This window comes from Sinohyriopsis cumingii, chromosome 4 (genome assembly GCF_028554795.1).
Source record: "Sinohyriopsis cumingii isolate HCF-2022 chromosome 4, ASM2855479v2, whole genome shotgun sequence".
Lineage (NCBI taxonomy): Eukaryota > Metazoa > Mollusca > Bivalvia > Unionida > Unionidae > Sinohyriopsis > Sinohyriopsis cumingii.
The window spans coordinates 141,706,222-141,719,569 of record NC_142964.1 but is presented as its reverse complement, the minus strand read 5'-3'; the positions used below and the strand labels follow the sequence as shown (position 1 = coordinate 141,719,569).

The 13,348-nt window shown below is 32.3% G+C and overlaps 1 protein-coding gene across 1 annotated transcript in view; it reads right to left on the bottom strand.

Moving 5' to 3' along the window:
- Positions 1 to 13,348, bottom strand: part of LOC149802220 (nicotinamide phosphoribosyltransferase-like) — an 81,051-nt gene that overhangs the window by 23,010 nt on the left and 44,693 nt on the right. Inside the window, exons 4-6 of the mRNA XM_089956640.1 lie at positions 7,315 to 7,473; positions 5,536 to 5,666; positions 401 to 620 (exon numbers count right to left, since the gene is read on the bottom strand). Of these exons, the coding sequence (XP_089812766.1) occupies positions 401 to 620; positions 5,536 to 5,666; positions 7,315 to 7,473 (510 nt within the window). The remainder of the gene's footprint in view (positions 1 to 400; positions 621 to 5,535; positions 5,667 to 7,314; positions 7,474 to 13,348) is intronic.

Genomic DNA, 13,348 nt, shown 5'->3' with positions numbered 1-13,348 from the left:
CATTTCTGATTATCTACAGGTCTTGTAAAAGAAAATTGGGTTTAAAAAAGATGTGTGTGTGATTTGGATTTTTAACGTAGCTTTAAAAAAAAGTCAGTCATATTGCTACAGTGTCTGAATTGTGGCAGCTTATAGTGATGTCTAGCACTGGGGCATCATGCCGCAGACATGTAGCATGATGTCCTACCCAGTCATAATATCCTGACACCAGACTGACCAGTCCTAATGCTAACCTCTTAATGCTGAGTACCAAACAAGTAGAATTTTTTGTTCAATCATATTTTCACAATGAGAATTAAATTTTACATATCTTCTAAGTGAAGTTTAACTGTATTTAACTCTAAAAGGTTTGCATTCATACTAATAGGTACCACCCCCCATTCTCAACAATCTCCATTACCTTAACTACAACTTCAGGTGGATCCCCAGAATCTGGTCTTATAACAAGAGTTCCATCCCTTCCCTCAACAATTTCTTTCAGCTGCTCGCCCCAAATTTTTTCACAAGCATTCCAGATGTTATAGCTGTCACTGACGCATGCCATCAGACCCTTAGGAAACTTTGTCAGCATGTTCTTAAAGGCTTCATACTCCCCATCTTTCCCCCATGTGGTAATGGTACTGAAAATGTAGTACATATGACATGATGAAAAACAGCTATTATAAACATACTGAGACCTATCAATGAAGTCAAAGTGACCTTGAATGAGAAGTAACTACCTGTATATACTCACTTTTAAGTGAAGTCAAACTGGTAACAACAGAGATCCTGAACATAATGTGCCAGCAGATCCAGGTATATGTTGTTTTTTCCACAGAAGCAGATCTGCTGGCACATTATGAGATGGCAGATCTGGGTCTGTGCAGTCTGCAGTTGGATTCACCTTATAAGTGAGTATATAGAGTACGTAATTTTCTCTCTGTGGCAGTGAACAGACCTCTAATTGGTTTATTATGTGTCTAACTGTTTTGACAGACAGGCCTGGCCTATCAACTGGCAACTTTAACAAAAGTTGGACTACTCTACACCAAAGAAATAAATACAAATAAAAAATGATAATATAAATTCAATGAATCTGATTATCAATGTGATATTGGTATTACAACCATGGTGTAATCAATTATTACATAGCTGATCTCTATAAAGTTTTCAGTAGTGTCCAGTAGCCAGTGTCAACTATAAATGTCATGCAGACAATAAATTCAGACTAAAATGATTATGACACTGAAATGCTGTCTCCTTATACAGAAAACATTTTAATTTACTTTTTTTATATACATTCTTATAATTTTTTTAACTGAAATTTTAAGAGGCACTATATTGCCTGTATTGTGCTGATATGCCTTACCACATCCATCCATCTATTCATCCATCAATGGATCCATCCAACCATCCATCCATCCATGCATGCATCCACCCATAAATCCATCTATTCATACATAGACCAGACATATAAAACATAAAATAATTATTAAAAAAACATTCTTTTCCATGATATCAAAGTAGATGAATTCTGAGTTGATACTAAGAGTCCCTTAAAAGGACTATTTTTCTACTGTTCAAAATGTCCAATAATTTAAGACAACATCATTTCTAACGATTAACTGCTGAATATTGAAACTGTCTCTGACATTCTTCAGAGACAGCACGATTTTCAAAAAACCTCATTGTGGTGGACATACTGGATATCAGATTGGAATCATTTTCATTTATAATCAAGAAGACATCATAAGAAGACTTCTGGTCAAAATCCCATGTTGATATGTCTTCAAGATAGCTGCCATGGTGGCCATACTGGATATCAGACTGGCACCATTATCTTTGGGACCAACTAGACCTTATAAAAAGACTTTTGGTGAAGCACAATGTCGATATGAAAAGCCATCTAGAAGAAATAGTGATAAGATTTTGAAGATGACCATTGTGGCAGCCATATTGGTTGTTTCAGTAGCACCATTTTTATTTAGGGGCAAAACACATAATAAGAAGTTGTTTAGTTGAACACCCATTTTTATATGAACATCCATTCAGCTAGTTGTTGTTGTTGTTGTTGTAGGGTTTAATGCCATTTTCCAGCACACGATAGGCTATACATGGCGGCCAGTATTAATGGTGGAGGAAGAACCGGGGAAAACCCCGGAAAGAACCACTGACCCATGAGAATCTACTGGCAAGCTTTCTCACATACCCACATTAGCCGAATCCGAGACTCAAAACCACACAGACAGAAGTGAGATGGCAGTGATAAGTAATGGAGAGTGCTTTAGACCACTCGGGGCCCCTCCATTCAGCTAGAGTAGCAATCAAATTTTAAGATGACTATTGTAGGAGCCATATTGGTTATGCAAGTGGCACCATTTTCTTTTAGGACCAACTAGAATCATGGCAATATAACTTTTTGTAGAGGTATCAGGAAGATTAAGATGGATGATGTGGTGGCCATACTGGATATTAAATCAGCATCATGGTGGCCATACTGGATATTAAATCAGCATCATGGTGGCCATACTGGATATTAAATCAGCATCATGGTGGCCATACTGGATATTAAATCAGCATCATGGTGGCCATACTGGATATTAAATCAACATCATGGTGGCCATACTGGATATTAAATCAGCATCATGGTGGCCATACTGGATATTAAATCAGCATCATCGTGGCCATACTGGATATTAAATCAGCATCATGGTGGCCATACTGGATATTAAATCAACATCATGGTGGCCATACTGGATATTAAATCAGCATCATTTTAATACTGGAACAACTAGATATCATAAAAAGTCTTTAAGTGATATCCCCATGTTAACATGACAATCCTTGCTGAAGAAGTAGCAACAATGAGATTTTCAAGATGGCCACTATAGTGGCCAACATTTACTGTTACTCCTCTTACACAAAGATTTTAGTGATTGGTCATGTATTTGAAATTAAAAGTGGAACAATATAATGTGGCATACCATACTGGTCCTGAAACACAATGTTTTAACTGCAATTAATATTTATTCTTTATTAAGCCCCTGTCAGAAATATCGATGATTTTGGCAATGAGTTACATGGTGTAGTACAACCAAAAGTTATAAATAGGGGTGTATAGAGTGGTATTGGGCTTCCATGAAACTTGCACTAATTCAGTACATTTGTATGACTCAATCATTTTATTATATATATATATATAATAAAATGGTCATCCATATCACATGACGACTTTGTTTCTTTTTGAATTTGTTTGTTATTAGAACCTGAATGTTTTTCCAATGAATATTCTTGAGTTTTACAAGTGAATTGTTTGTGATCACTATTTTTTATTTAATACAAATTGTTGTGACTGTTGACTATTAAGACAATACGTCATGAAATGAAGTCAGCTGAATAGATAACACATAAATTAAGTTACATTAATTTATTTATTTACAAATACTGTAACATCATTTACTTTTGTTGGGCTCAATTTTTCGTGGTTTGTATTAAAAAAAGGCATTTTTGTTGGTACTTAAATTTGTGGTTTTGCCTGCCAAAGTTTGCATATCGCTAGGTGTTTAATTTTATTACTAAATAAGGAACAGTCATTAATATGGAAAGTTGGCCTTAGTGTTCAGTGGGCTTTTTAATTATCTCTAGATGTACTGTAGATCCTGTCTACAACAGCCTCGGATGGGAAAAGGTCCTAGAGGCCTTTGTAGACATGTGACCTCTGAATGCTGGTTTATCTCTCAAACTTGGTACATGACAAATGCATGTACTAATGCACCAAATAGCATTATTATTAGAAGCAGCAGAAGTATCATTACCATTATTAAGAATGTATTATTATTAGCAGTAGTGGTGTGCTATCAGGATACATCTATTTAGTGTACCTCTTCAGCAAAAAAATTAAAATTAAAATAAAAAGTTCAACACAAGGTTGTTACATCTTCACTTTATTCCATCATGGACTTAAAACTGACACTGATTCTCGATCACTGTCACATGTGTCAAAGTTTGGATCAGTTTTTAGCAGTTCCTTTAATTAACATTCTATTTTGTTATGGCTGATTGTGAAACAAAGGACTGACTTTTTGTTAGGCCAGCTGGTGTAATTAGGCATGATAAAAGGTGTTCACACTTCAAACTATTGATGGATGAAGCAGTTTCTCAAAATAGTGAAAATACATCTGGCTTTGTGAGAGGGAATGAATGAGGCCATTGTCAGCAGCACATAAACTGTAAGGGATATTACAAATGCAGTGTATCTCAGCTCAAAATATATTTTTTTCATTGGAGATATCTTTTATTCAAAATCTGAAAATAAGAAAAATTACATGGAATGCTGTAATCTGATTTTCTTTGTTTTTCAATATTGGATGAATCTGTTCAAGATTCATCCAATTAATATTGAAAAACAAAGAAAATCAAATTACACTATTTCATGTATTTTTTTGTATCCTTTAATTTTTCGTATACAATGCAGTTATCAAAATAATATTTATTTAAATGGTTCATAATTTTTTGTACATGTAACTTTGTATTTTTTGAAAAAATCAATTTAATTATCAGACATAAAATTTCTACTAAGAAGACATTTTTATGCAGAAAAGATAAAAAAATACCATATTGCCATTTTGTTTTTACAAAAATTAATAATCAATTGTTGGTGAGAAAATACAATGATTGTTGCATAAGCATGGGCACCCACAGCATAGGTCAAGGGGGAGGGTCACATGCCCCCCCCATCATACTGCAAATATACCAAGATATATATATAAATTCCAACAAGTTTAATCATGCAAATGAAGCTGAAAATATGTCACAAGATTCAGTTCAAAACGCTTAGTAAATATTAGCTTTAGTTTCAGATTGCTTACTATACTAACTCTCCTAGCCATGATTGACTCCAATCACCCTTTGCAACAAATCCTGCTGGTGCTCATGTGCATAATTTATCTTTTTATCATTACAATATCTACTGGTGTTTATTAAACAATGGACAAAGGACTTCACAAACCATACCTTTAAGTATTATTGTTAATTAGTTCTCCTTATTAAGTCCATCATCGTAACAAAACACCATGAGCATTTTAAAATGAGTTTGGAAGCCCTTTTGTAATTTGGAACATACTCTCATAACAATGTTCTATATCCTATTTGATCATCTCACTTAAACAGCCACCGCTCATGACCAGTCTGTTTATTGTCTTCCCTAGTGTCTATGTGAATTATGTTAATTCATATCAATTTTAATAGTATTGCCAAAAATGACATTAAACTGGAATTAGGGAACAGGTCCCACTGCAGTATGTTATTAGTTCAGTCTTTAAAACAGTAGTTTGTAGTAATCAGTAAAGTCATTACCTCCCCAGTCACCAGCATCTTACCTCCCCTTACCAGTCACCAGCATCTTACCTCCCCTTACCAGTCACCAGCATCTCATAACTCAGCTAGCTGGCTTGGAGAGTCATGACTGTACTTCTCTATTTTACAGTAGGTAAACGGTGAATATTATTGATTTACACAGTGTATAACACAGAAGAAAGGCCATCATGCTTTATTTACCTATGTTCTGCTGCTGGAATTGAGAAACCAGCCATCTGACAGCCATAATATTTCCGTGCTGTACTGATGCCTGCTATCGTGTCAGTCCCCATGAAGTTTACTAAATGGGCACAGCCTCCTATCCCTGCAGACTGACAGGAAAACAAGGAATCAGAATACACAATGATGGAAATTACAACATTTTCATGTGCATACAAATTTTGATGAAAAGATTTCAAAGCAGGTACTAAAATGCAAGTCAATCTAATTGAGATGAACAATAATTTGTAATATAAGTTAATCTTACAAATATGAGGCAGTGGATAATACTGGTAACAACTTAATGAAGGTAGATTATTATGATTTATAGTTATTATTTAGGATTTGAAATGAAAGTTTCATATTTGCTGAACATATGTTTCACACAGAAAATGCATGATTTACAAACAATTCGACAGATTAATTCAGTATACAATTAATGTACATACCAATAAATGGGACTATTTTATTTTTCTTTACAATAAATTTTGCCTTTGCTTTACATAATATTCTTATAAAGACTTCAGCAATGGGTTATGCTTACACTGCTCAGTAATAAAACAAGAATCTCATACATGTACTGTATGTACATGATGCATATTAAAAAATCTCAAAAATGTACTGTACATAATGCAATTAAAGAAAAATCTCCTACATGTACAACTGTACATACTGCATAAAGATTAAAATCTCTTACATGTACTGTACATACTGCATTTAAAGATTGAAATCTCATACATGTACTGTACATACAGCATACAAGTTGAATCCAACTGCAAACTGCAGAAACTAACATCTGAAATCACATAATGTGCTGGAAGATTTGGGTCTATTCAGTTTGTAATCGGTAGAACAAATAACAATAACCCTGACTGGCTAGCACATTATGTTCCCAAAGTCATCTGCCTCCAAATGTTAAAATATTGTAAAATCAAATACCTTAGCAAAAGCAAACACATTTCTATAAACACTTTACCAAAAATTTCCATCCACACAAGCATTTGCATAAGACAATAATTTCTGTATATCAAAAATTTAAAAAAAAAGTTTTTGTAGACATTTTAGTTAAATTCAAAGGAAGAATAGATTCATATTTGGGCAAAATTATATCAATATTTACATAGTTATCCCAGCTGAAAATTGCTAAAAGATATTTCCCATATTCTCATGAAGTATAATTTCAATCAGTTCTCATAAACTGACTTCCATTATGTAATATGATATAGTCTGTCAGGCAAGGCTGTGTAAACTCTGAGTATATACTTGACTCAAATTTACAAACCTTATAATTTGGAAAGTACAATATGGACACAGCACTAAGCCTATTGATAATAACAGAGTATGGTATTTTATTCATACCTGACAGTATGAAAATTGTATCTGGGATCAAATTTTGGAGTTCAGCGTGCACTGAAACTGAGATATTTGATACAAGTATGGCTCAGCCTCTGCCACCAAACCTCCCACTGGGCATAGGTAATGTGATTAGGGACTGCTGAATAAGGTTGACTGACATGATGAAATGGTTTATAACCAGTCCCTCATCCTCCAAAACATTACTAATAGATGTATATATTATTCCTATCTTGAGAGATCACCTGATCTGTAGTCAAAAGTGTTCTCTAAATATATGTGGCCTCTCATTAGAGGTCATAACATTATATAGAACAGTTGATTTAAGCATGAAATATCTGGTCTTTCAAGACAGGTAGTCTTCGAAAACAGTGTTCTTTCAAGTCAGATTTTATGATATTAAGTTACCTCAACAGATGATGATCCCCTAAATCCAAAATCATGAAGTTTAAATGGAAGTCCATCCATATTATCGGCAGTTTCATCCAGATATTTGGCAATAATCTCCTTCTGGTAGCGGCTGTTGGTGGCTACCGTCATTGGGTACCACACTTGCACCAGAAGAGTCTATAGGGCAGAGGCAGACATATCAGTATAGGAAAGAAAGATGAGAAAATCCTTAAATTTTCATCATATAACAATATATAAGTGAATAAAAGCATACAAAGTACATTTTGTACAATGATTTGAAGGCAATTTTTTACTCTATCAAAAAGAAAGAAAAAAATCAAGACAACTTAATTTAAGCAAAAATGTAGATGAATAGTAAGCAACTTGCTTACATATACATATTTGTCTTCCACCCTTTCTCCATGAGAGAAATGAATCTATAGTTACAAAAAATCCATAATTCTTCTAAAAATAATGTGGGTATGACTTGACAACACGCATACCTTCTGATGATCAACATGTTTACAAAGTTTCAAACCTGCTAAAAATTGCAAGAATGGTTCCATTAATTTTTTTTGTCATACACTGCATTTAACCGTATGTCCAAAAGGGTAATAACTCTTAAAGATAATAAAATCATGGTTGCACACAGAGTTGTCGATATCTACATCTTTAGATGATGACCCTAACATGGAAAGAATGGTAACTTCAAAATATAGTGTGGGACCAAAAAGTGATTTGTCAATATACACATCTTACAGTGATGATTATAATATTTTATTTTAATTACAGTCCATCAAATACTCTTCTGTCATACACAGCATTCAGCTCCATGTCATAAAGGGCTACAACTCTAACAAAATTTGTGCATGCAGAGTGATTTGTCAATATGTGCATCTTCAGATCAAGAAAATAGATATTTGCCAAGTTCCATGGCAATCTATATAATGCCATATGACTAGTTGCACTAATGAGATTGTTTATTACCCTGCTACTGGAAAAAACGAAGAAAGATTCCAAAAGAATTTCCTGAATATAATGATTTGAAACTTTTTGTGGATCTTCAAGTTATTAATCCTGGCAATCCATCAAAGGCTGTAGGACCAGTTGTGGTGGTTGTTGGTGTTGTTGTTGTAGGGTTTAGCGCCATTTTTCAGCACACGATAGGCTATACATGGCAGCCAGTATTAATGGTAGAGGAAGAACCCAGGAAAACCGAGGAAAGTCTCCGACCCACGAGAAGCTACTGGCAAGCTTTCTCACATACGCACATTAGCTGAATCCTAGACTCGAACCCACGCAGACAGAGCTGAGATGGCAGTGATCCGTAATGGAGAGTGCTTTAGACTACTCAGCCACTCAGGGCCCCACCAGTTGTGGTAACAAATGCCAGAATGATGGATAGAAGGATGGACAGAAGGACATAAGGACTAGAGGATTACTACAAACCCCATCCTCTGTGGTGAGGGGATAAAAAAAGCTTAAAATTAAGAGCATAAAATCAAAATGATTTTAACATTCAATTATTTCAGGATAAAATACAAAACAAAAGATCATTTTAGGCAAAATGTATGATATTCCATCATTTAAAGGAGATGTGAGGTATTCTATCGGTCAATGCAAATGTAAGATATTCTATCAGTCAATGCAAATGTAAGATATTCTGTCAGTCAATGTAAATGTAAGATATTCTGTGTCAATGTAAATATAAGATATTGTATAATCAATGCAAATATAAAATATTCCATCATTTAAAGCAAATGAAGATATTCTATCATTCAGTGTAAATGTAAGATATTCTATCATTCAGTGTAAATGTAAGATATTCTATCATTCAGTGTAAATGTAAGATATTCTATCATTCAGTGTAAATGTAATATATTCTATCATTCAGTGTAAATGCAAGATATTCTATCATTCAGTGCAAATGTAATATATTCTATCATTCAGTGCAAATGTAAGATATTCTATCAATTACCATAGTGTAAATGTAAATTTATTTTATTATTCAGTGTAAATGTAAGATAGTGTAGCATTCAGTGTAAATGTATGATATTTATAATTCATTACAATTTTATCATTCAATGTGGACATAAGATATTCTACCATTAAGTATCAATGTAAAATATTCCACCATTCAGTGTAAATGCAAGATAGTCTACCATTAAGTATCAACGTAAAATATTCCACCATTCAGTGTAAATGTATGATATTTATAATTCATTACAATTTTATCATTCAATGTAGACATAAGATATTCTACCATTAAGTATCAATGTAAAATATTCCACCATTCAGTGTAAATGCAAGATATTCTACCATTTGGTATCAACGTAAAATATTCTACCATTCAGTGTAAATGCAAGATATTCTACCATTAAGTATCAATGTAAAATATTCCACCATTCAGTGTAAATGCAAGATAGTCTACCATTAAGTATCAACGTAAAATATTCTACCATTCAGTGTAAATGCAAGATAGTCTACCATTAAGTATCAATGTAAAATATTCCACCATTCAGTGTAAATGCAAGATAGTCTACCATTAAGTACCAATGTAAAATATTCCACCATTCAGTGTAAATGCAAGATATTCTACCATTAAGTATCAATGTAAAATATTCCACCATTCAGTGTAAATGCAAGATAGTCTACCATTAAGTACCAATGTAAAATATTCCACCATTCAGTGTAAATGCAAGATATTCTACCATTAAGTATCAATGTAAAATATTCCACCATTCAGTGTAAATGCAAGATAGTCTACCATTAAGTACCAATGTAAAATATTCCACCATTCAGTGTAAATGCAAGATATTCTACCATTAAGTACCAATGTAAAATATTCCACCATTCAGTGTAAATGCAAGATATTCTACCATCAAGTATCAATGTAAAATATTCCACCATTCAGTGTAAATGCAAGATAGTCTACCATTAAGTACCAATGTAAAATATTCCACCATTCAGTGTAAATGCAAGATAGTCTACCATTAAGTACCAATGTAAAATATTCCACCATTCAGTGTAAATGTAAGATATTTATAATTCATTACAATTTTATCATTCAATGTAGACATAAGATATTCTACCATTAAGTATCAATGTAAAATATTCCACCATTCAGTGTAAATGCAAGATATTCTACCATTTGGTATCAACGTAAAATATTCTACCATTCAGTGTAAATGCAAGATAGTCTACCATTAAGTATCAACGTAAAATATTCTACCATTCAGTGTAAATGCAAGATAGTCTACCATTAAGTATCAATGTAAAATATTCCACCATTCAGTGTAAATGCAAGATAGTCTACCATTAAGTACCAATGTAAAATATTCCACCATTCAGTGTAAATGCAAGATATTCTACCATTAAGTATCAATGTAAAATATTCCACCATTCAGTGTAAATGCAAGATAGTCTACCATTAAGTATCAATGTAAAATATTCCACCATTCAGTGTAAATGCAAGATAGTCTACCATTAAGTACCAATGTAAAATATTCCACCATTCAGTGTAAATGCAAGATATTCTACCATTAAGTACCAATGTAAAATATTCCACCATTCAGTGTAAATGCAAGATATTCTACCATCAAGTATCAATGTAAAATATTCCACCATTCAGTGTAAATGCAAGATAGTCTACCATTAAGTACCAATGTAAAATATTCCACCATTCAGTGTAAATGCAAGATAGTCTACCATTAAGTATCAACGTAAAATATTCCACCATTCAGTGTAAATGCAAGATATTCTACCATTAAGTATCTATGTAAAATATTCCACCATTCAGTGTAAATGCAAGATAGTCTACCATTAAGTACCAATGTAAAATATTCCACCATTCAGTGTAAATGCAAGATATTCTACCATTAAGTACCAATGTAAAATATTCCACCATTCAGTGTAAATGTAAGATATTCTACCATTAAGTATCAATGTAAAATATTCCACCATTCAGTGTAAATGCAAGATATTCTACCATTTGGTATCAACGTAAAATATTCTACCATTCAGTGTAAATGCAAGATAGTCTACCATTAAGTATCAACGTAAAATATTCTACCATTCAGTGTAAATGCAAGATAGTCTACCATTAAGTATCAATGTAAAATATTCCACCATTCAGTGTAAATGCAAGATAGTCTACCATTAAGTACCAATGTAAAATATTCCACCATTCAGTGTAAATGCAAGATATTCTACCATTAAGTATCAATGTAAAATATTCCACCATTCAGTGTAAATGCAAGATAGTCTACCATTAAGTATCAATGTAAAATATTCCACCATTCAGTGTAAATGCAAGATAGTCTACCATTAAGTACCAATGTAAAATATTCCACCATTCAGTGTAAATGCAAGATATTCTACCATTAAGTACCAATGTAAAATATTCCACCATTCAGTGTAAATGCAAGATATTCTACCATCAAGTATCAATGTAAAATATTCCACCATTCAGTGTAAATGCAAGATAGTCTACCATTAAGTACCAATGTAAAATATTCCACCATTCAGTGTAAATGCAAGATAGTCTACCATTAAGTATCAACGTAAAATATTCCACCATTCAGTGTAAATGCAAGATATTCTACCATCAAGTATCTATGTAAAATATTCCACCATTCAGTGTAAATGCAAGATAGTCTACCATTAAGTACCAATGTAAAATATTCCACCATTCAGTGTAAATGCAAGATATTCTACCATTAAGTACCAATGTAAAATATTCCACCATTCAGTGTAAATGTAAGATATTCTACCATTAAGTATCAATGTAAAATATTCCACCATTCAGTGTAAATGCAAGATATTCTATCAATTAGTGTAAATGTAAGATATTTTATCATTCAGTGTAAATGTAAGATAGTGTAGCATTCAGTGTAAATGTATGATATTTATAATTCATTACAATTTTATCATTCAATGTAGACATAAGATATTCTACCATTAAGTATCAATGTAAAATATTCCACCATTCAGTGTAAATGCAAGATAGTCTATCAATTAGTGTAAATGTAAGATATTTTATCATTCAGTGTAAATGTAAGATAGTGTAGCATTCAGTGTAAATGTATGATATTTATAATTCATTACAATTTTATCATTCAATGTGGACATAAGATAGTCTACCATCAAGTATCAATGTAAAATATTCCACCATTCAGTGTAAATGCAAGATAGTCTATCAATTAGTGTAAATGTAAGATATTTTATCATTCAGTGTAAATGTAAGATAGTGTAGCATTCAGTGTAAATGTATGATATTTATAATTCATTACAATTTTATCATTCAATGTGGACATAAGATATTCTACCATTAAGTATCAATGTAAAATATTCCACCATTCAGTGTAAATGCAAGATATTCTACCATTTAGTATCAATGTAAAATATTCCACCATTCAGTGTAAATGTATGATATTTATAATTCATTACAATTTTATCATTCAATGTAGACATAAGATATTCTACCATTAAGTATCAATGTAAAATATTCCACCATTCAGTGTAAATGCAAGATAGTCTATCAATTAGTGTAAATGTAAGATATTTTATCATTCAGTGTAAATGTAAGATAGTGTAGCATTCAGTGTAAATGTATGATATTCTGTCAGTCAATGTAAATGTAAGATATTCTGTGTCAATGTAAATATAAGATATTGTATAATCAATGCAAATATAAAATATTCCATCATTTAAAGCAAATGAAGATATTCTATCATTCAGTGTAAATGTAAGATATTCTATCATTCAGTGTAAATGTAAGATATTCTATCATTCAGTGTAAATGTAAGATATTCTATCATTCAGTGTAAATGTAATATATTCTATCATTCAGTGTAAATGCAAGATATTCTATCATTCAGTGCAAATGTAATATATTCTATCATTCAGTGCAAATGTAAGATATTCTATCAATTACCATAGTGTAAATGTAAATTTATTTTATTATTCAGTGTAAATGTAAGATAGTGTAGCATTCAGTGTAAATGTATGATATTTATAATTCATTACAATTTTATCATTCAATGTAGACATA